General features: G+C 36.0%; 1 protein-coding gene across 14 annotated transcripts in view; it reads left to right on the top strand.

Moving 5' to 3' along the window:
• The window catches only part of EMSY (EMSY transcriptional repressor, BRCA2 interacting), an 89067-nt gene that overhangs the window by 16145 nt on the left and 49339 nt on the right, over positions 1-23583 (top strand). For 10 of the 14 annotated variants that reach the window (XM_058687717.1, XM_058687714.1, XM_058687708.1 and 7 more), the window contains 3 exons: positions 273-425; positions 3060-3319; positions 12056-12332. In XM_058687717.1, coding sequence (XP_058543700.1) covers positions 273-425; positions 3060-3319; positions 12056-12332 — 690 coding nt within the window. The remainder of the gene's footprint in view (positions 1-272; positions 426-3059; positions 3320-12055; positions 12333-23583) is intronic. The other 4 variants (XM_058687707.1, XM_058687712.1, XM_058687715.1 and 1 more) reach the window with 2 other exon arrangements.

Below are 23583 nucleotides of genomic sequence, written 5' to 3'. Positions count from 1 at the left end.
CAGTATAGTTTTAAACTTGATTTCTTTGTAACTGTGCTCTTCTCCATTGGCAATGTCACCTGTAGACAGCTATTAAATACTTGAGGAAAACCCAGTGAAATGATGATTTTCAGGAAAGGTTATTATACCTTTTAATTTAATGGACCTAATGGCCTCTAACTTCTGATCACATGAAAATGTTAAAATTGGCCTGCAGTAAAAAAATAATTTTTCTGTATATGCGTGGACAGTTTTGGTGAAAGTTAACAGCAAACTTTTTTATCGTTCTTCAGTAGTGGTTTGCTATTCCTACACAAGTACCACGTCAACCCCAACCTCTACCCCTGTTCCAAGTGGCAGCATAGCAACGGTTAAGTCTCCAAGACCTGCCAGTCCTGCCTCCAATGTAGTTGTCTTGCCAAGTGGAAGTACTGTTTATGTCAAAAGTAAGTGATATTCTCAGTGTTATCAGGGCCATCTTGGCTAAATGCTGCAACATAGGCTCTGATTAGATCTTCCTTCCTGGATTAAATCATCGGTCCACTGGCTATTAGCAGTGGTTAGTTTTTGAAGGGTCTAAAGAATTCCTTTCTTTACACGTGACTATTATTTATTGCTTTTTAATCAGTTCTGGGGGTTGAGAAATTACTTCTTTTTTGTTCTCTGTGGGAAATCTGCCTTGAACTGTCTTTCAAGAATTCACTTGTTTTTGATTGTCATGGAATAGAAATGGGAATGGAAACTGACAAAATGTACTTAGGTGATTTATTCAGTGTTTACTCCTATAATTGTAATCTTTGTAATGTTGTTTTAAAAATTGTTTATATAACATATCATCCAACTGTTAGATTCAGTGATACATTCTAGAGAGCCCATCTTTTATATTTCTAGTTAACTATAAGTTTTTGAAGTTTATTTGCAGTTTTTAACCTTTCGGTTCTATTCTGTGGAGCAGTTTAATGACCAGGTCATTTTTTGGTTTTAATGCCTGTTATTCCAATATTATTTTTGTTTTTGTTTTATCAACTGGAGATTATTAATATTTGATTTTCATTTTTCTCAATATAGTTATAAACTTGATTTCTTTGTAACTTTTAGATGTAGAGTTTGCTGTTTTAGGAATGGTTTTAGGTCATTGTCAACCTTGTTTAAATTAAAGTCTAAAAATTGAAGGTGTGAGTTCTATTTTATTACCAATTCCATGAGTCATGCTGTACACTTTTTTTTTTTTTATGTCTGCTCTCTAGAGATTTCCTATGTATGTTGCAAGGTTTTACATTACTCACTTAATTTTTTTTAAAAAGTCTACAAAAACAGTTGAGGCTTTAGTTCATTAAAGAAAAAGCCAAAATCTGAAACTATTAAGGTTATCTCACTTAATTTTTTTAAAAAGTCTACAAAAACAGTTGAGACTTTAGTTCATAAAGAAAAAGCTAAAAATCTGAAACTATTAAGGTTATATCTGATTTCTGCAGATTTAGCCAAGGTGACTGTAAGAGATCTATTTTTTTTAATTATTCTTTTTTTTAAGTTTATTTATTTATTTTTGATAATCTCTACACCCAGTGTGGGGCTCGAACTCATGACCCTGAGATCAAGAGTCACATGCTCTTCTGACTGAGCCAGCCAGGTGACCCAAGAGCTGTTTTTTGATCATTTTTAAAACATGGAAAGTGGGGGGCTCCTGGCTGGCTCAGTTGGGTAAGCCTCCGACTTCAGCTCAGGTCATGATCTTATAGATCTCTGCCCCTCTGCCCGTCCACCACTCATGTGTTCACGTGCTCTCTCTCTCTCTTAAAAATAAATAATTAAACATTAAAAAAAAACCAAAGTGAATCTCAAACACGAAGAAACCTTTTCACATAATATACAGTTTCAAATAATAGGAAGTTTATTGCTTTATTTTGAGAAGTCACACAAACAACATTAGTTTGAGATAGAATTATTCATTAATCTATTTTCATATGTGCAAGGCAGTGTACTAGGGAAACAAACCAATAAGTCTTAGTCATTGCCCTCTGGAAGCACCTTAATTAAGGGGAGATGTGCAGGCTGATTGGCCACATTGCCATGGGGTAAGTGAAACAGAAGGATGTGGATTAGCTTTACTTAGAGGAGTAAGGGAAAGAAAGCTTCACTGAGGAGATGGTTTGCAGGCTGATAATTGTAGGATGATGAAGAGGGCATTGATGGTAGGTGGTATAATAGTAGACCAATAATGTATAGAGACTCTAAATGGATAGAACATGGTAAGGTGGCTTTGGGGAATGATGAGCAGTTTGGTGTATGAGGATTATAGGAGGGCACAGGGTTGGGTGGAACAGGGTGTAGTTGACCCTTAGACAGTGTGGGGCTTAGGAGCACTGAGTCCCTATGCAGTTGAAAGTCTGCATGTAACTTGACTTCCCAAAAACTTTACTACTAATAGTTTATCGTGGGCCAGAAGTCTTAACTGACAACATAAACAGTCAACTAACATGTATTTTGTATATGTATTATAGTTTTCTTACAATATAGTAAGTTGGACAAAGAAAATGTTACTGAGAAAATATTATGGAGGAAAAGAGAAAAATTTACACTACTGTTATTGTATTTATTGAAAAAAGTTCCACATATTAGTGGACCTGCACAGTTCAAACCTGTGTTTGAAGGTCAACTGTATTGTGTTCTTAGAAAGATACAGAACCTTGAATGATGTAGTGATGATTTAAGTGCCTCATCTTGTAGGGAGATAAAAACTACTTAAGGATTTAAGGTAAGGCATTGGCACACTTAGATGTGAGATTCTATAACTGGCAGTAGGATGGAGGGTAGAAGTGGAGTGATTGGAAGCAAGGACACTATTTAGGAGCTTGCTAAAATATAGGCAGGAGATAAGAAGGCCTGATAGAGCCACAGGGTTAAAGAAAGGAGGAAGGGCATTCAGAGAAAACTTCTGAGGGAAGATTGATAGGACTTAATGTTTGGGCATGAGGCAGAGGGAGAAGTCAAGGATGACTGATGACACAGAGATTTAAAATGAAGTATAAAATGCGAGGTTAGATTGTGATCTAAAAATAAAAATTTTCATTGCCTTTCAGGTGTTAGCTGTTCAGATGAAGATGAAAAACCCAGAAAACGAAGGCGAACAAATTCTTCTAGCTCGTCCCCCGTTGTCCTAAAGGAAGTTCCAAAGGCTGTTGTTCCGGTCTCAAAGACGATCACTGTGCCTGTGAGTGGCAGTCCCAAGATGAGCAACATCATGCAGAGCATTGCCAACTCCTTACCGCCCCACATGTCTCCTGTGAAAATAACCTTCACCAAACCATCAACACAGACGACAAACACAACAACACAGAAGGTATGTGGGGGAGGGAGTGTCTGTCTGCCAATTGCTGTTTCCATCTCTTTCAGGCAGTATGATTCAGATTTAACAAACATGTTCTGAGTGCTTACTATGTGCTTGGCATTATGCTGGGAATGTTCAGGTCTCTTACTTTAATTCTGCACAGAAAACTTTGGGATAGGCATTATTATTTCACTTTTTGTAGATGAGGCTCAGCGATGTCAAATGACTTGTCTAATATGACACAGCAGCTCTCATACTTCTAAGTCTTTTGTTTTATTTTATTATTATAATGCCGTATGGAGAAAATTAAAATATAAGATTTTTTAACCTGTGTTTGGATAATTTTACCGTTAGGAACTCAGTTTTTTCTTTGCCAGACTAACAAAGTTGTCAGAATTGGGCGTTTCATAGAAGAAGGGAAGGATATGATTACGTGATTATTGTTGCTTTCTTTTTTTATTCTTTGTATGCTAAGATTAGTTCTTTCCTAAACTCTTCTCAGTATGTTCAGATCATCAGAATTCTCAGTTTTATGTTACTAGAACCCTCTCACTTTCCACACTGACCTGGATGCTGACGGCACCTTAGGCTTGTTGCACACCTGGGATTCCCCTTCACCATCATTCTGATCTTCCTCCTTCGTTTATTTATGCATTTGCTGGAACATCCTCTGGTAGCTTCTTGGTATATGGGTGGATGGAAGGTAAATTTTTTGAGACCTTGCATTGGTGGACTGAAAAGTTCTTTATTTTACTCTCCCACTTTCTTGATCACTTAAAGCATTTTTTAGGCTGGAGGTAATTTTTCCTGAGAATTTTGAAGATATTGCTCCATTGGCTGTTGGCTTCAGTACTGTTTTTGAGAAGCCCCAATGCCATTCTAATATCCTCTTTTTCTCTTTGAAAACTCTTGGTAACTTTCAGAGTTCTGAAATTTCAAGGTAATTTTCCTCAGTGTGAGTCTTTATTTTATCCATTGGGTTGCACATTCAGTGGTCGCTTTCACTCTAGATACTCATGTCCTTCAGTTCTGGGAAATTTCTTGAATTATTTCCTAGGTTTTTCTATGTTCTCTCTTTGTGGATCAACTATTCAGGATGTTGAAACTGCCTGGATTGATCCTTTAGCTTTCCTATCTTTTCTCATTCCCATTTTCCATTTTTTTTTTTTCCTGCTGTAATATACTATTTAAAAAGTCCTGGATTTGGGGGCACTTGGGTGGCTCAGTTGGTTGAGCGTCCAACTTCAGCTTAGGTCGTGATCTCACAGTTCGTGAGTTCAAGCCCTGTGTTGGGCTCACTGCTGTCAATGCAGAGCCTGCTTCGGATCCTCTGTCCCCCTCTGTCTCTGCCCCTTCCCCACTTGTGCTCTCTCTCAAAAATGAGTAAACATTTAAAAAAAAAAAAATAAAAGCCTGGATTTTGGAACTAGACTTTCTGAGTTTGAATCCCAGTTTTTGCCACTTACTAGTTTTGTGACTGTGGAAAACTAAATTCTGGAATTAAGTTTTCTCATTTGAAAAATAGGGAAAACAATATAGGGTTTTGGGGTGTAAATAAGATAATAAATGTAAAACTGTTAGAATAGAGCCTAGCACATAGTAAATGCTCTGTAAGTATTATTTTCTTTATCCTTTAATGTATCCTTCACTACTTCTCTGGATTTGTCAATTTTGTGGTCATACTTTAAATTTCTAGTAGCTCTTATTCTCTGGAAGTTCCTTTTTTTTTTTTTTTTTTTTTTAAATAGCATCCTATTCTTTCATAAAATCACTATATTCTGATGATATTCATGACTTTTTTTTTGATGTTTTATTCTTTCATGTTTTCTCTCTTACCTGTAAGTTTATTTATTTGTTTTGATCTCTGTTTCATTTCAGAAATAAATGCTGGCTGTCTTCTTGTATATGATCGTGGGCGCTAAAAATTGACAGAAAGCTGTATGTGTAGGGTGGGGCATGTTGGCTGGTGATTTTCATTGTAGGTTGAGCTAGCTCGGCTGTTGTGTTGAGAAAAACCCACTACCCTTTTACCTCTATCAGTTATCCCTCTCAATAGGGCATTTTCATGGACTAGTCAGATTTCCTCAGAGAAGAATTTTCCAGTCTCCTTTCTAGAGTAGTAGTAAGCCAGTCTGCCAGGATTTGGGGAGTAAATGGAGGGACTGGGCTGGATAGTCTCACCATTCAGTATATAGACTTTACGAACCCCTCTATTTGTAGCACAGCACTCACCCCCCACCCTCTACCCCCTAGCCCAGTATTCTAAGATCCCCTTGGATTGAATCTCTCCCTTAAGAGAGTAAATTCCTAGTCTTCCTTTAGGATCGGGGAGGATAGCTGTGGATCTAAATGCTGCCTAAATAGATTTTCAACTAATTTTCCTCTCTCTAGTGCCACTTTTATTCCCACGTAAAATGTATCTCGTGCTCTGGGGCGCTTGGGTGGCTCAATCAGTTAAGTCTCCAACTCTTGATCTCAGCTAGGGCATTGATCATCTCAGGGTCATGAGTTCAAGCCCCGCGTTGGGTTGGGCTCCACAGTGGGCGTGAAGTCTACTTTAAAAAAAAAAAAAAAAAAAGACTTACCTGCTCTCTATTCCTTAATCTTTCTGGGATTCTCTAGTTTCCACCTTTGAGAGTATATTTGATTGATTACTCCTTGTCTGTTTTCTAGTTTACAAAACTTCACAGCTGTTATTTTCTTTCTATTTTGACCTTATGGGTTTATGTGCCTCTTCCCTTTTAAAAAATCTCTCCATAATGCCTTAGAGGCATTTTGGGGAAGGAATGGAAGTACATTCTTGTCTTCAGCAGGTGATCTTTACCACTTTTGAATCTTTAGATTCATGGTAACTTCCATTTAAAGAACCTCCTTGAATTTTCCTGGAAAGATATCATTACATAATATATGAAAAATTATTTTTTTAGTGAACTAGAAGTGATAGTGAGCTGATCTGTGGAATATAATTCTATTTTCAGTTTTAGGATGAAGCATTATGGTATAGTGTTAAAATCAAGCAAGGATTTTTGTAGTCAAAGAGGCCTGGATTGGAACCCCAGCTCTTCCAGTATGACCTGAGATAAATTAGTCCTTCTAAATCTGTTTTCCCATCTGTAAGATGAGAATAATGCCAATCTTAAAAAGTTATTGTAAGGATTAAATGAGACTGGGTATTTTATTTTATTTTATTTTATTTTTTAAAGTTTATTTATTTATTTCGAGAGAGCATGAGTCAGGGAGGGCGGAGAGAGAGAGGAAAAGAGAGAAAATCCCAAGCAGGCTCTGTACTGCCAGTGCAGAACCTGATGCAGAGCTTGAATCTACAAACCGTGAAATCATAACCTGAGTTGAAACCAAGAATCGGATGCTTAACTGACTGAGCCACCCAGGTGCCCTGAGACTGTATATTTTAAAGTGCAGTAATAGGTATATACTCAAAAAAATTAGGTTCCTTCCCTTGCCAGTATTTTATGTAAAGCAGTGTTTTATTTATTTGCACTGTTGAGAATGAGCTCTTCCAAAAAGTGAATTCATCAGTTAACTGAAGCTTATTCCTTAATATATAGAAATTGACTATTTTTGATAACTTTGTGAATGTTAACACTGAACATACTTTTTGCATTTGTATATGAGGACTCCAAGGTAATCCTTCTGAGTATCACTTTTCATACAATATTATAATATAGTTATTGCTTTCTGGGTTAGCCCTGTATTAAGTGTTACCAGCCTGCTATACTCTATGAGATTATAAGTCTACTTATTATAATTTTTTACTGCCTTTTTTTTTCTGGGACTTATTTTATCAGTAATTCTTCTATCTTCTCCCTTCTTATCTATTCTTTTGATTTGGTATTTGGGAAATAGTGTAGCAGAGTTATAGCTAAAATGGCACCCATTTCCCATCCATGTCTTTCTGTTCCCTTACTCTATTTTATTTTTGTTATACTTATAACTAGTTAACATCATATTACATATTTGTTCATTTTCTATTTCTCGTTAACATCATATTACATAGTTGTTCATTTTCTGTTTCTTCCATAGAGTAGATGTTGAGGGTAGGGACTTTATCTTGTTCATCACTGTATTCCCTAGTATTTAGAATAGTTTATGAAATATAGAAGGTCTTAATTTATGTTTGTTGAATGAATGAATGAAAAAATGAATAAATAGATCTGGCTCTGCTACCTTTCTTGAGCCTCAGTTTCTTAAAAAACAAAGAATAGAACTTACTTCCTAGAGTTATCAGGATAATTACATGAGATGATTCATGGAAAGTACTTAACATAGTGTATATGATGAATGCTTAGTAAATGTCACCTAACATTACTAACTTTCCAATCTTCTTTGGTAGACATATATAAAAATACTTGTAAAAGATGGAAGGCTCACCAGTAAGTAAAGTTGGCAATTTTTTTTTTGTTTAATGACTTTCTCATTATTTTTGTTTTTGCTTCTGAATTGCCAAGTGAGAATGGATAGTTGAGGTCATCAGACATATGATGCTTGTTAGAGGGCATATTTATCTCCAAAGTCCTGTATAAACCATACCATGAGATTCCAAGCTCAGAACCTTAGATTTGTCCTACTGTACCTAAAAAATAAGCATTTAAAACAAATTAAATTAAAAATAAGACTCATTCATTCCACAAATGTTTACTGAGTATCTACTATGTTCTGGAGGCAAAACTCTACTCTTTTACTTCATGTATACTCAATGCTGTTTAGTTTTGTTGCTTTTTGGACAAGCTGTGTGTGGTAGCACTAAGAGATATTCTTTGTGATTTTGGGGTTTTTTTTTTTTCTTTTCCTTCTGCTGGGTAATTGGATTTCTTTGAAATCTCTGTAAGGCTGTTTTCATTATTGCATTCACCGTGGATTTCTCATAAATCCTGTGTAAGTCAACTTAGGAATTATTTTAGGTAAAGTGACTTTTATATTAAATATAATTACTTATGAATTTGTGGACTTGATTCAAATTCAAATAGGTCATATATTTTCAGGATAGACAAATTTCCACCTATGTTAATGTGGTGCCTTCATTTTAAGTATAACATTGGTACAGCACTTATATAAACAGAGCAACAAAATATAGCTTTATGCTTTCACGTGCTTGATTGATATTTTTCATTTTATCCTTAGGGTGCAAGTCCCAGCACTCTTAAGGAGTTTTTGTGAGTGCTAGAAGGTCAGTAATTTGAATTATGGCCTGAATAAACACTGTTTGGTTCACTTGGTTTCAAAATCCCTTTATTTCCCCTGTTGTAATAAGTAACTTTAAAAGTACAAGTAAATTTTCATTAAGGTGGATCTTTAATTTTGGATAACCCCTTTTCAGATCAGAAATTAACATTCAGACTGAAATCTCAAAATATGTTTTATCATTTGTATCTATAACCTAAAACATGCTCTTAAAGACTTCTAGATTTATTTTGCTGAAATTTTGTCTTAATGTTGGAAGCCTACATGCATACTCTAATTTTAAAATGGGAAATATTTGACACAAGGGTGAATACTTCCCCTTCCCTTATCCATGACAGACATTGCTAATTGACTGTGGCATACTTTCCTGCCAAGCCTTGGTGAATCCTTATCTGTGACACAGAGTCCTTATAAACGCTGTTCCAGAAAGCTACTACTATTAGTTCAGAACTGGCAAATGTGAATCCTGATTGCCATTACCACTACAATTGGTTTGACTGTGGTAGTAGCTGTGAGTTCTTTGGATTCTTCGGGGTATCAGAATTTGAGGAAAAGCTATGTATAACATTTTTTTCATGAAACAAAAATAGAGTACATTACAATATACTTCCAGATTGAATTGATCTATAATACCTTTACTAATATCTTTTTAACATTTATTAAGTAGTAATAGTAAGCTAATAACTACTGCTTGCTGACCGCCAAATATTGACCACCTGCTATGTGCCTAGCACTATGTTAGATGCTTCACATCATTATCTCGTTCAATCCTTGTAATGATTTGCAAGGTAGGTATTATTATCCCTATTTTATAGATGAAAATTGGAGCCTAGAGATTTTAACATGTCCAGGGGCCTGCCATTTGTCAGTGGCCGCAGCAGGATTAAGCTCAGGCTCATCTGATTCTTAAACTTCTGGACTTTTTACCATATTGGTCTACTTCTTCTCAGTGTATGTGGTGGTTTATGATTGTTTTCATAATAATGCTATATAGGTATTTGCTGATCAAGTCTATGGAGAAGTATCCTAGTCAACTGTGTATAGGTGTTTGCTTGTCAAGACTTAGATATATCTCTCTTGACTTGTCAAATAATTAACAAACTGCTAACGTTACATCTTATAATTCTCTGTGATACTACAAATACATAATGATGATATAGTCAAAGCTTCTTTGATATGTAGGTACTGAGTACGGACATACTCAGTAAATTTTGACTGATTTAACATTGGGCCTTCTTTAGGATTAATAGGAAAATAAAAGAGATTTTCTCCCTTAATTGCTTTAGATTTTTTAAAACAATTTTCTGCCCCAGGTAGGTAGAGGTAATTTTGGTGAAAGAAGAAAAAGACACTCTGCTCTGTTTTGGGTATCACCATACCACCATTATAGTCCCCCAGAATAAAACTGTGATACTATAGATTTGTAAATGATTTTTGTGTCCTCAACTGTAAAATGGGGATAATAATAGCATCCGTGTCATAGGATTTGGGGGAGATTTAAATTAGCTAGTGCACATTAGCTCTAGGAGTTCATCTTGATTTCGTTAGTTTCCTTAGGCCTACCGTTTCCCTACGTCAACAAGTCCTGTTGACTACCCCTGAAAATAATCTGAATGCGATCACTTCTCTTTATTTCTGCTACTAACACTCCAGTCCAAGCAGCCTCTATTATTCCTAGTCTACCGCAGTAGTTTCTTTACTAGTCTGACTGCTTCCATTCTTGCTGGAATAGCATAGCAGCTAGAATGATCTTTTAAAATATAAATCAAATTTTCTTGTTTCCCCACTTAAAATTCTCCTATGGCTTCCTATTGTACTTAATATAATATTTAAATCCTTTACTATGGCTTATAAATTTGATCTGGCCCCTACTTCCTTTGCCAGCCCCTCCTTGCTCTATATGCTTTTTGTTACATTGGCTTTCTTTCTGTTTTTGAATACATCAAGCTGAGTCTCCTTTGCTCCATCCTGTTCTTTCTCATCTGAAGTGCTTTGCCTCCCTATGTCTTAAACTTTTCCAGGCATACAGGCTAACCTTGAAGTCTCTTTCCTGCCTCTTTTTTCCCCTCCATTTCCTGTATCAAGCTATATGAGCAAATCCTGTTGGTTTTACCTTTAAATATATTTAGAATCTGTTTCCTTTTCACCACCTCTGCAGCCAGTGATCCTCTCTTCTTGGTTTAAACCAGGAATGTCCTTATTTGTCTTCCTGTTTCTACTCCCTCTTCCCTACTGTACTTTTCATCTAGCAGATAGAGTAATAATTCTTTTTGAAAAATATTTTTGAGAACTGTTTTAGATTTACAGCAAAATTGAGAGGGTAGTACAGAGAGTTCTCATATACACTGCACTCAGTTTCTACTACTCTTAACATTTTATATTAGCATGGTACATTAGTTATCATTAATGAACTAGTATTGATGCATTAAGATTAACTAAAGTCCACGGTTCACTCAGATTTCTTTACCTATTGTCTTTTTTTTCTTCCAGGATACCACGGTACATTTACTTGTCATGTCTTCTTAGGTTCCTCTTGGCTGTGAAAGTTTCTCAGACTTCTCTTGTTTGGCAGCCTTGAAGAATATTGGTCAAATATTTTGTAGGATGCCCCACGACTGGAATTTGTCTGATGTTTTTCTCATGATTAGACTAGGGTTTTGGGTTTTCGGAAGGGAGACTATAGAGATAAAGTGCCATTTTCATCATAATCTACCAAGGGTATATAGTATCAACAGGAGCTTACATCCTCTAGTCCCCCATGACTTCCTTGATTCTATCTCCTGCTACTTTCTCTGTCATAAATTCTAATCCTGTTCATTAGGTCCTTGGAGTTTATTGACTATACCAAGCTGGCTTATGCCTCAGGGCCATTTTATTTGCTGCTTTCTGTGCCATTGGATGCACTTCCTCAAGGGGGCAACATTGTTCACGCTCCTTCTAGTTTCTGCTCAAATATTACCTTATCAGAGAGATTTTATTGAACACTTTATAAAAAGTAACACAGTGCTCCCAATATTCTTTCTTTCCCACCCTGCTTTATTGTCTCTTCCATTTTCTACGTGACATATATTTACTTTTCTAATTTGTTTATTGTTTCCCTCCCTACTTGTTAGAATTTAGCTTCATGAAAGTATGAGCTTTGTCTGTTTTGTTCATTCCACTATCCCCAGCATCTAGAACCATGCCTGGCACATAGTAGATGCTCAACAAATATTTATAAAGGAATGATTATCCAAATTACTTTCTAGAAAGATTGTGCCCATTATACTCCCTAAGTAGTATATTGAAATGCTTATTTCACCATATCTTTACAGCATTGAACGTTGTTTTTAAAAATATTTCGTTGGTAAAATCGTTTTTTCTTTTAAATACATTTTGATGATTACTAGTAAAGAAAAGCTTTCATGTATTTTTAGTTGTAGATTTCTCTTTGATGAATTGTTTCTTCGTATTTCATAAGCTATTTTTGAATTATGTGTAACTATGGGCCTAGATACATTAGCAGTATTATAGTAGGTTCATGAAAATAACTTATTTTTCCTTCCTTAGGTTATCATAGTGACCACATCACCAAGTTCAACCTTCGTGCCCAACATTCTCTCCAAATCCCATAACTATGCAGCAGTCACTAAGCTTGTACCGACATCAGTCATTGCTTCCACAACCCAGAAGCCACCAGTGGTTATAACTGCTTCACAGTCCTCCCTGGTCAGTAGTAGCAGCAGTGGCAGCAGCAGTTCTACACCATCACCTATTCCTAGTACAGTTGCAGTAACAGCTGTGGTTTCTTCCACGCCATCAGTGGTCATGTCAACAGTAGCACAAGGTGAGTGGTGATCCACCATGTAATTCTGTCCCTGTGGTATATATGGGAATTTTGAAGAAAACCGTGTGAGTGTATTTTTCTGCTTTGGGTATGAAGGTCCCTGCTTTTATATCAGAAATTTACCACTCCTCTTCCCTTAGTTTGAGAATGTCAAGATAGTTGCTTACTATTTTCTTTTAGTAACATGCTTACTCCAAGATATTTTTATTCACATGCATAGTACCTAGTCACCTAGGCAATTAACATTCACAAAATGTAGGTTAACTCTGTCACAACAGATTTCAAAGGCATAATAAGCAAATATCTTGAATAGAATGAAGGTTTTATTTGTTATTTATTTTAAAAGAGTTTTGTTATTTTTTGAGTAATGTCTACAATCAACGTGGGGCTTAGACTTAGAACCCTGAGATCAAGAGTCACTTGCTGTACTGACTGAGCCAGCCAGGTGCCTCTAATGAAATTTTTAAAAGAAGAACTTGAAATTGCAATATTGACCTTTGAGTACTGTAGGGGTTAGAGGCACAGTTATGTACTGTATTACAGCGGAGTAAGCTAGAGAACAGAAAATGTTACTCAGGAAATCATAAGGAAAAGAAAATACATTTATCATATTATATTGTATTTATCGAAAAAAATCTATGTGTATATGGACCCAATGCGGTTCAAACCTCTGTTGTTTAAGTCAACCATATTTTACTCAAGGTTTTTCAGAGGAACATTACGAGTAAGTTACCCAGTGATAAGAAGCAGGAGGAAGAGGATGATTTCAGGGACATGGCATTCACCTTTTCTCCAGTCTCCTAAATTTTTCTCTATTGGTGGATGCTGGGAGATATTAAGGGGAACTAAGACTGAACTGAAGGACCATTGCTGCTTAATAATAGCAGAGGAAAGGAAATGTAGAAATCTCAATTCCATGTTAGCCTAAATAAGTTTGGCTCTCTTTCATATCCTTGTATTTCTCCCTATGAAAGGCAAATAGCACACTGTCAGAAATTTTCTTCTTAGTGTTAATGAATCTTAAAGTGGGGATGGGGGGCGCCTGGGTGGCGCAGTCGGTTAAGCGTCCGACTTCAGCCAGGTCACGATCTCGCGGTCTGTGAGTTCGAGCCCCGCGTCAGGCTCTGGGCTGATGGCTCGGAGCCTGGAGCCTGTTTCGGATTCTGTGTCTCTCTCTCTCTCTGCCCCTCCCCCGTTCATGCTCTGTCTCTCTCTGTCCCAAAAATAAATAGAAAACATTGAAAAAAAAAAAAATTTAAAGTGGGGATGGGAGAGAAGCATGTACTGTACAGAATTCATACCCATCATCGTAATCTCTCAAAGGGAGCACAGAAGCAATACAGAATGGGACTTAGTATTCGTTTTCATTAAGTTTTATTTGAACATTACGTACCTAAGATAGAGTGGGACTTGGAAATATCCTAGTTTATGAACTAGTAGTGAATATAAGCACTAGAATAGGAAAAACACAAGTATTTTTCCTAATTGTTTTAGTAATGTTTATAAACATTATAAATGTTTATACAGTTATATTCTGTATAACTAAACTAATGTTTAGTTATACAGAACATTTAGTAATGTTCTGTATAACTGTGTAGGCAAGGAAGAGGCTATACTGCAGATGCGATGCAGTCAGTATTCTTTACAGCCCTAATGCTAGGATATGAAATTATCTGTCATTGTTTCCTGGCTCTAACACCTATTTAATGTCTCCATCAACAATAGGAAAATAGCAGGCTTGAAGTTTTCTTTTGTTACTTTAAGTAATTAAAAAAATTCCAACCTCTCTATTTGCACAGCAGTAAACTATAATATAGCATTATTAAAAATAGAAAGAATTTTTACACAGAAAATTTATTGAAAATGTTGGTTGCACACATGATCCAAATTCATTATTTTAAAATTTGAAGATGAGAGAAGGAAAGGCCACCTGTCTCTGCACCTGGGTGACACCTGGTGTCAAAACTGTCATCCAATGATAAACATTTTTCTCTTCCAGTACTCATCACACAGTTTGCTGAAGTTTTATTGTACTGTTAGAAATATTACTGTTCTTCAAAGGAGCATGTTATTTTTTTAAATAAAAGGGGTATTTCTCTTGGCTACTAATAAAATGTCTTTAGGCAAAATGAATATTCCATGCTTCTGTTTTTCACTCTGTTTTTTTCAGGTATCCTCTGAAACTCTTGGGAATTTTGGACTTCCCTGTTTTCTCTTTTGCTTCTTAGCATCCTATATCTTTTTGAGCTTCAAGTAGTCATAGGGGAGCTGGGCAAGGCTTCTCAGAGATTTCTTGGAAATTCACTGAAATTCAATAGATGATGAGAGCTATAAAAGTAAACTATGTGAATGTAGATACTCAAGGATGTAGATAATCATATAGTTACATGATTCTTTTGAGCCTTTGAGATATTTAACTTACTTATTAGTGCTAAAAAGTTGTCGTTTTCTTTTAAAAAAGATAAATGTTAGTGGAAGTGGTAATATACAGACTGGAGTTGTCATTCAAACTGTAGGGCTTCTGTAGGGCTTCTGTAGCAGCTTCTCTGTGTGTACCTGGGAAACAAGGGCATTCAGTGTCTGCTTCTGTTGGAGACTGGAGACTGGAGACAGGAGACAGGCTGTTTTAGAGTTGATGTATCTGTCTCTGGTTATTCTTGTAGAGGCAGCTGGTGGTGGAGTGGGTAAGAGTTTTAGTAGCAGTAACTTGGCGGGTGATTCCATGTTTATAAGTATAGAGGTGGTTCCAAAGGTAGGGAGTAGGGGGGTTGTGTATGATTGGCTTATGCTCTGGGAAGGAAAAGGAACTCCTTAATATTTATAATATGGGAATTCTGAAAATTCTTCTGATTAGAATGGTTATTTTGAGTTTGCTATCTGGAAGAAAGGAAGATTTAAAACATTTTTTATTATGGAAAATTCCAATCACATTGAAGTAGAGAGACTAGTAAAATGAACCTGCATGTGCCCATTGCCCAGCTTCAGAGATGGGCAGAATATGGTCAGTCTTGTTTCACCTGAATCCACTGTTTTTCTTCATACACCCTTGACCTGGAATGTTTGGAAGCAGATCCCAGATATTACATAAATTCAGCTATAAATTCTACTGATGTATCCCTAAAAAAAGATCACAACTCACAGTGCTACTGTCACCTAGAATTTTTAACAGTTATTTCTTGATATAATAAAATATTCAATTCCTCTCCTAATTTTCTTATGTCATAAAATTTTTTTTTAAGTTCATTTATTCATTTTAAGAGAGACAGAGAAAGAAAGACAGAAGACAGACAGCATGAGCAGGGGAGGGGCAGAGAGAAAGGGAGACAGAGAATCCCAAGCAGGCTCTGTACTGTCAGCACAGAGCCTGATACAGGACTCGAAGTCGTGAACTGTGAGATCATGACCTCAGCCGAAATCAAGAGTTGGATGCTTAACCAACTGAGCCACCCAAGCACTCCGCCCCCCCCCCCCAAATTTTAATTGGGATCCAAACAGGGTCCACATATTGATTGATATGGTTATGTCTTCTTTAACTTAATAAGTCTCTCTTTTTTTTTTTCCTTTGCAATTCATTTGTTGAAGAAATCGGTCATTTTTCCTGAGAGTTTCCCATAGTCTGGATTTTGCTGATGTTTATCCCCATGATATGGTTCAAAAAAGTTTTCCTGTTCCATGTATTTCTATAAAACTAGTAGTTAATCCAGAAGCTTGATCAGATTTAAGTCTGATTGTTTTTGGAGATGGGGGATTAAACATTTTATAAGTGGTATCATGTACTTCCTGTTGTATCCCTTTAGGAGGCACGTAATGTCTGATTTCTTTCTTTAACGATATTAACATTGATCAGTAGGTATACGTATTACCAACTGTTTATTAAAACAGCTATTGATAGTCTTTGCCTCAGTCATTATTTTATTGGTATTTGCAAAATGTATTTTATCTTTATTTTCTTCATTTATTAGGTGGAATTCTTAAAGAAGAACTTTGCCTTATTACCATTGGTTACTCTGAGTATAGTTCATATAGGAAAAGCAGGATAAATGCCTGAGTATTTCCTTCTATTTTTTGTTTTCAGATGAGTAGGTTCAGTGATCAGTGAAATTTTTTTTCTCCATGTTAAGATTTTTCATGTCTATTAATCTATTACAGATATTCTTTTTTTTAATACTTATTTTTTTTTTCTTCTTTTTCAACTTTTTTTTAATTTATTTTTGGGACAGAGAGAGACAGAGCATGAACGGGGGAGGGGCAGAGAGAGAGGGAGACACAGAATCGGAAACAGGCTCCAGGCTCCGAGCCATCAGCCCAGAGCCTGACGCGGGGCTCGAACTCACGGACCGCGAGATCGTGACCTGGCTGAAGTCGGACGCTTAACCGACTGCGCCACCCAGGCGCCCCAATACTTATTTATTTTTGAGAGAGAGTGAGCATGAGCAAGGGAGGGGAAGAGAGAGAGGGAGACAGAGAATCCAAAGCAAGCTTCTTACTGTCAGCACAAAGCCCAACATGGGGCTCAAACCCACGAACCACAAGATCATGACCTTACCGAAGTCAGATGCTCCACCGACTGAGCCACTCAGGCACCTCAGTTGCAGATATTAAATTTTGGTGCTCAAATTTTCCCATCGTTACAGTGGGAATTTCTTCAAGTTGGTTCCTAAATTCTTTTGACACAACCACAGAGGTCCTTAATAGCCCTTATTTTGTGATATGACAAGATGTTCTGGGTTCATCTTCTACATTTTCTGCCCCAGATTTGGAATTACACATTTTATAAGGAGCCCTCGTTTCTTAGTGAGAAATGGTGTTTAGATACCATAGTCTGGGCACCATGGGGATGATCATTGCTACTGGATTGGTCATTATTTCTAAATCTTTTCTGTGGACAGAACTAGAGTCCTTTTTTTAAGGAGGAAATACATTATCAGTTTATACTGATATTATCAATTCCAATTTAGAATTAAGGATTTTTAACTTCTTTGTTTTTGTTTGTATAATTGTGTCTTTTTTCTCCTTTTACTGAAAATCCTGGTTTCTGACAGTAAAGTTATATATTTGATTTATCCTGTAATATATAATAGTTTCAGAATAACAAAATCAATATGACTAACAATACAGTCATTGAACAGAATTTAAGATTATTATGGTTCTTTTGGTTCTTAGGATATCCTCACTAAGGATATATAGTCAAGTTAGTGTATTTTAAAGTCACTTGAAATGACTTTTTTCCTTATACTTAACCTCTAATTTAATATACGGTTAGGTTAATTTGTTTCATTTTGTTTTGTTTTTACTGATTGCAATTTAAAATATTTTTCTGTAATTTATAATTGCATAGAAGTTTATGTTCCAGAGTCAAATCCACAAAACAAGGTGTGTTTTTAGAAATCTGTCTGTTATTTATGGTTCTTACACCCTGTTTTGTCCTTCCCTGATTGGTGACCTTTTTTTCCTTTAGTTAGTTTTTTATTTATTCTTCCATTTTTTAAATATGTAAGCAAATTTGTATATATCATATTCCCTCTTTGTTTGATAAAAGATAACATATATATAGACACCTGGACACTTTAGTGTTGGGAGAGAGAATTTTTGTTTGGTAGTTATAAGTCTGGTGCTGGTAATACCAAAAAAGGTGGTAGTTAAAATATGCCTTATGTGTATAGAATGAAGTAGTTTATTTTAGATGACTGCTTCATATTTGATACCTCCCCTTTTTTCTCCTGTAGATTGCATAGCTTTTTTTTTTGTTATCTCTTAAATCTATATGATTTATATCTCTTAAATCTTGTTCCTCTTAAGGCAAAGTAGGCTATTGTTTATTACACAGGTTGATTACTGTGACCTTTCTACCTTTTATTCTACCTATTTTTCAGTTAAATCCTATTGCCATTGTCTTTTCTCATATTTTGGTGAGAGAAATTTTCTTTCGTCTCATTCTTCTCCTCATATTCTTTTGTGGACTTCATGAATTATTTACCCAATACTGTGTCTGTCTTCCACTGACCTTTTATTTTCTGTCCTTGACCCCACTTTAACCTAAATAACATATTGTTTTCAATTGTATCCACTAAATACTGCTCTTCTCTTCACTGTATTTATTTTCTTTAGACTCATCCTGAATGCAGATCCTGTTTTCCATTTCTGTTTCATGAAACCCTTTCCTTAGGAAATCCCTCAACCCCGTCAATTCAAATGTGGTCCTCGTTTATCATTTAAATTTTTTAAAACCTAAAAGTATTAATGGATTAAATGATTTTAGTGAACAAAAGTCCATCAGTAATCCTACCACTCTATCACAATAGCACTTTCCATTTTATGTATTTATTAATGCCTTTTTACCTATTTGAATAATATTTTTTATTTATTTGGAATAAAAAACCTGTATTCCATTTGGAATCATACATTTTTCCATATAACATTCTTCTGTTTTTCTAAACTATCCTAATTTTTTTCAATACTATTTAATATTTCTATTACTATTACAGTTTATTAAATTATTCTCTTAATGTTGGATATTTAGAGTATTTCCAGATTTTGAGGTTAGAGATCTACCTGTAGCCTTTTTTACCTATACACCTTTGTGAATTTAATTGAACCCTCTCTTTTATTAGAACCAGCTTTCAGGAGCAGGATTACCAAATCAGAAGGTTGCAGTTGTTTTTTTTTTTTTTTTTATAGAGGTTGCTAAGTGTTATATTTTAGCTCCCTGAACTATATCCTCTTGGAATAGTTCACTAGTATGTGTCCACTATTAAGTTTTTGTTCCTCCTGTTTATAAAAAATGGGGGCGAGGGAGTATAACTTCTAAGATTAAACAAATTTTTGAATGGCATACTATTTAACTAGCCAGTTGTTTAATACCTTTTTTTCCCCTTTAATCTCCATAAGACAAAACACAGGTAATATTCCTACAGTTATGTATCTTCTTTCCCCTTCACTTATATGACTTTGGTATTTTGATGTGTTTTGGGCTTCACTTTCTTTGGGACTCATGTTAAGACTCTTAAGTATTTCATGTTTATTCAGAATTACCAGTGTGGCCTGAACTATATTTAATTCCTCCAAATGTGGACTGTTATGTCAGTGGTATTCACAGCAGTCTATATTCTTTCGCATTCAGATGTTTAATAAATTTTACAGAGCCCTGGATTATTAATATATAAATTGAATTACAAAATTCGATAAGTAATTAAATTACTTTACATAAATCTGACTGAGTGGTTTTTAAAAGAAGAAAATTTATTTTCTCATAAAAGTAAAAGTCCAGAAGCAGAGAAATTCCAGTTAGATTATATCAAGAAATTTCTTTTCACCTTTCTTCTCTTCTTTCCTTGGTGTATCAGCTTTATTCTCAGGTAGCTCATATCGTGGTTGCAGCATGAGTGCAGCAATTCCATGTACCACATGCATATACAACAACCAGCAAAGGAATAAGAGACAGTCCCCTTTTGTGAGTCTCTCTTAGGAAAGAGAAAACCTTTCCCAAAAGATTCCCTTCATGTCTTTTTGGCCACAACTGTCATACACCTAGCCTAAAGTAATCCCTGGTGAGAGGAACGGGGCCATCATGACTGACTTATTAGATCAATTAGAAATTGCCCTTTAGAGCTGGCGTGGGGCCAGCCTTCCATAAAAATACATTCCAGTGCCCAGGAAGGTAGATCCTTTTGAGAGGAGAAATAGGTTTTTGTTAGAAAAGAGGAAGGAGGAGGAAAAAAAATTAATCAACCAAGCATGTGTATTGCATTAGATTATTTAATAAATGATTTTAGAACAATTAGTTTTTCACTTGGTCTTATGTTGCACACATCAATAAGATTAAATTGGTTCCTAGAATTGTTCAAGTAATCTTTTATCTTTTTTTTTTTTTTTTTGTTCTGCTTATAATATCACTTACTGAGAGAGGAGTGTAAATATCTCCATCTATAATTGTGTCCTTGTGCATTTCTCTTTTTAACACTGTCATTTTTTATTTTTTGTATTTTGAGCTGCTATTAGGTAGATGCATGCACATTTAGGATTGTTGTTCTTTTTTTTTTTTAATGTTTATTTAAAGAAACATTTGAGAGAGAGTGAGCAGGGTAGGGGCAGAGAGAGAAGGGGACAGAGGATCTGAAGCAGGCTCTGCACTGACAGCAGCGAGCCCAAAGTGGAGCCTGAACTCACAAACTGTGAGATCATGACCTGAGCCAAAGCCAGCTGCTCAACTGACAGAGCCACCCAGGCGCCCCAGGATTGTTGTCTTTCTTAAAAAAAATTTTTTTATTATTGAAGTGTAGTTGACTTTGGTATCTTGATGAAATGACCTCCTTTTTATTATAAAGCATTGCTCTTTTTCTCTGGTAATACCTCTTGTTTTGATGTCTACCTTTTCTGTAGCCACTCCAGGTTTCTTATAATTAGTGTTTGCACAATATATCTTTTCTCATCCATTTACTTTTAACCCATCCGCCCTTTGCATTTAAAATGCATCTCTTGGAGTGCCTGGGTTGGCTCAGCTGGTTAAGCGTCCTACTCTTGATTTCAGTTCAGGTTGTGATCTCACACTTGGTGGGATCCAGCCCTGCATCGGGCTCTGCTGACAGTGTGGAGCTTGCTTGGAATTCTCTCCCTCTCTCTCTCTGCTCCTGTCCTGCTCACACACACTCTCTTGCTCTCTCTCTCTCTCTCTCTCTCAAAATTAAACATATAAAAAATAAAATGCATCTCATGAACATTGTATAGTTGTCTTTTTTTAAATCCAATTTGGCCATCTCTGCCTTTTAATTGAATTATTTAGTCCATTTACATTTAATGTAATTATCAATATGATTGAGTTCAAGTCTACTATCTTGGTAATTGTTTTTTATTCATCCTCTGTTCTTTGTTTCCTTTTCCCTTTTTTCTCGTCTTTTAGATTTATTGATTTTTTTTTTTAAAAAGGATTTCATTTTATGTCTTCTGTTGGCTTCTTAAATAAACATGTGTGTATATTTACTTTTTTTAATATATAATTTTTAAATAGTTTCTCTAGAGTTGGGTCTCAACCTCCACATATGGACATTTTGGACCAGATAATTCTTTGCTATGAAAGGCTGACCTGTACATTAGAGGATGTTTAACAGCATTTCTGACCTCTGCTTACTAGATACTAAGCACACCCCTTGTCATGACAGTGAAAAGTGTCTTTAGTAATTGCCAGCTTTGGCGGGAGGAGGGGGCAGGCTGCCCTTAGTTGAGAACTGAGCTCTAGAGCTTACAATATGGATTTTTAATTTATAACAGCCTGTCTTCAGGTAATATACCACTTCCCATATTGTATTAGAATCTTAGAATAGTATACTTTTTTTTCTCTCTGACTGTGCTATGGTTGTCCTACATTTAAATTCTATATGTTATAAGCCCCAGATTGCATTGTTGACTATTTTTGCTTTAAACAATTTTCTTTTAAAGAAATTACATACAAGGAGTAAAAAGTCTTTTATATTTAGCAAGCTCGTCTTGTACTTTTCCTACTCTAGCCCTGGCTGAGCCATTTTTCCAAGGAACCGTGATTCCTCTTCATGGAAAGTGATAATTAGAAGCTAAAATCTCGGTGCTAGATATGCTACTACTATGTTGTGTGTGTGTGCAAGTATGGGCATGCGTGTATGTGTACACGTGCAAAAGCACCTGTGTGTACATTTATATTCACACTCACATGTTTACATCTATATTTATTTCTATATATGGAAAACTGTGGGCTCATATTGCTATGTCTAATTTTAATTAAACAACTGTAGTTTTCTCCATTCCCTTCTTTGATAGTGAAAAACCTAATTTCCATTATCTTTCATATATGTACTTATTTTGTCAGTTCCCCAGTATGCAACCAGTCTGTCATTGCTGTTACTGCCCCACCTCTATGCTTTTGCATATGCCTTCCTATCTTCACTCAGGCTCTGACATTCTGCAAAATCCTGCATCACCACACCTGTTCTGACACCCTGCCCATGTCACCCTTTGGCATGGATGCCACTCTCACCCTACTCAACTGACACCTAAGGCAGGCTGACACCTATGGCAGGCTGCCTTCCCATCCAGAAGACCTTTTCACTTAGTTTGGGTTCTTACCTTACCTTAGCCACCCCTTCCTGTGGACATTCTGCTCAAGCTTTGAGACTATTAGGTGGCTCACACTCATGGAACCCTTCTGTATCTTACTTGGGCTCTAAAGCTATATGCATGGTATCCCCTGAGTTTCCCCAGCATTGACACCCTCCTCATCTTATTGACTTCCATGCTAGTCCAGTTTCTGCAATGGGCTCTGACATTTCATGCTAAGCCACTCTTCTGCTTAGCTGCGTTGTACCAGCTGATGGCTTTAGCACTGAATTGTTTGGGAAGCGATGACAAAATGAAGAGAATTTTCTACTTGTTAAAACGAAAATAGCATTTATTACAGTTTGTAATGATAAATCTGTATAATCATTTGATTATCTTCTCTTGTAACCTTTCTGAAGGTAGGGACTGTTTCATGGATACAATTTAGTTTCCCGAAGATCTACCATAAGGTAGTAAGTTTTTACTGTAAGCTCAGTAAGTTTTTACTGAATGAACACATACTCAGAGAGTTTAAGTACTTTAATCAGATCATATAGCTGGTAATGTGTTTGTGAGTTGAAGGTACAATGTGAACATAATTCTCTGATTCTAAAGTTATCCTGACTACTTTTATACCAGATACTTTTACCATAAAAAACTATATGGAGAACATAGGGAGTTTCTCATGTGCACAATTTACCACAGTTAATACAAGAGTTCATTAAAAATTCAATATAAAGGTTAGAGCTTTTTTTTTTTTTTTTTTAATTTTTTTTTTTTTTCAACGTTTATTTATTTTTGGGACAGAGAGAGACAGAGCATGAACGGGGGAGGGACAGAGAGAGAGGGAGACACAGAATCTGAAACAGGCTCCAGGCTCTGAGCCATCAGCCCAGAGCCTGACGCGGGGCTCGAACTCACGTACCGTGAGATCGTGACCTGGCTGAAGTCGGACGCTTAACCGACTGCGCCACCCAGGCGCCCCTAAAGGTTAGAGCTTTTAAAAATAGTATCTATCACTCGTATAAAACATTATGCTCCTTGAATCATAAAATGTTGGTGCTGAATGGGGCTCCAGAGATAATCTAGTTCAGCACAACTAAGCAGTATAACACACATATGTCACCAAAATATTAGTATTTGGGGATGGATAGGGTTGAGTGAGGTGGGAGAATGTGTAAGTAATGTG

The sequence above is a fragment of the Neofelis nebulosa genome, chromosome 10, assembly GCF_028018385.1.
Source record: "Neofelis nebulosa isolate mNeoNeb1 chromosome 10, mNeoNeb1.pri, whole genome shotgun sequence".
Lineage (NCBI taxonomy): Eukaryota > Metazoa > Chordata > Mammalia > Carnivora > Felidae > Neofelis > Neofelis nebulosa.
Note: the sequence above shows the minus strand (reverse complement) of the source record. Positions and strands in the feature narration are given on the sequence as shown.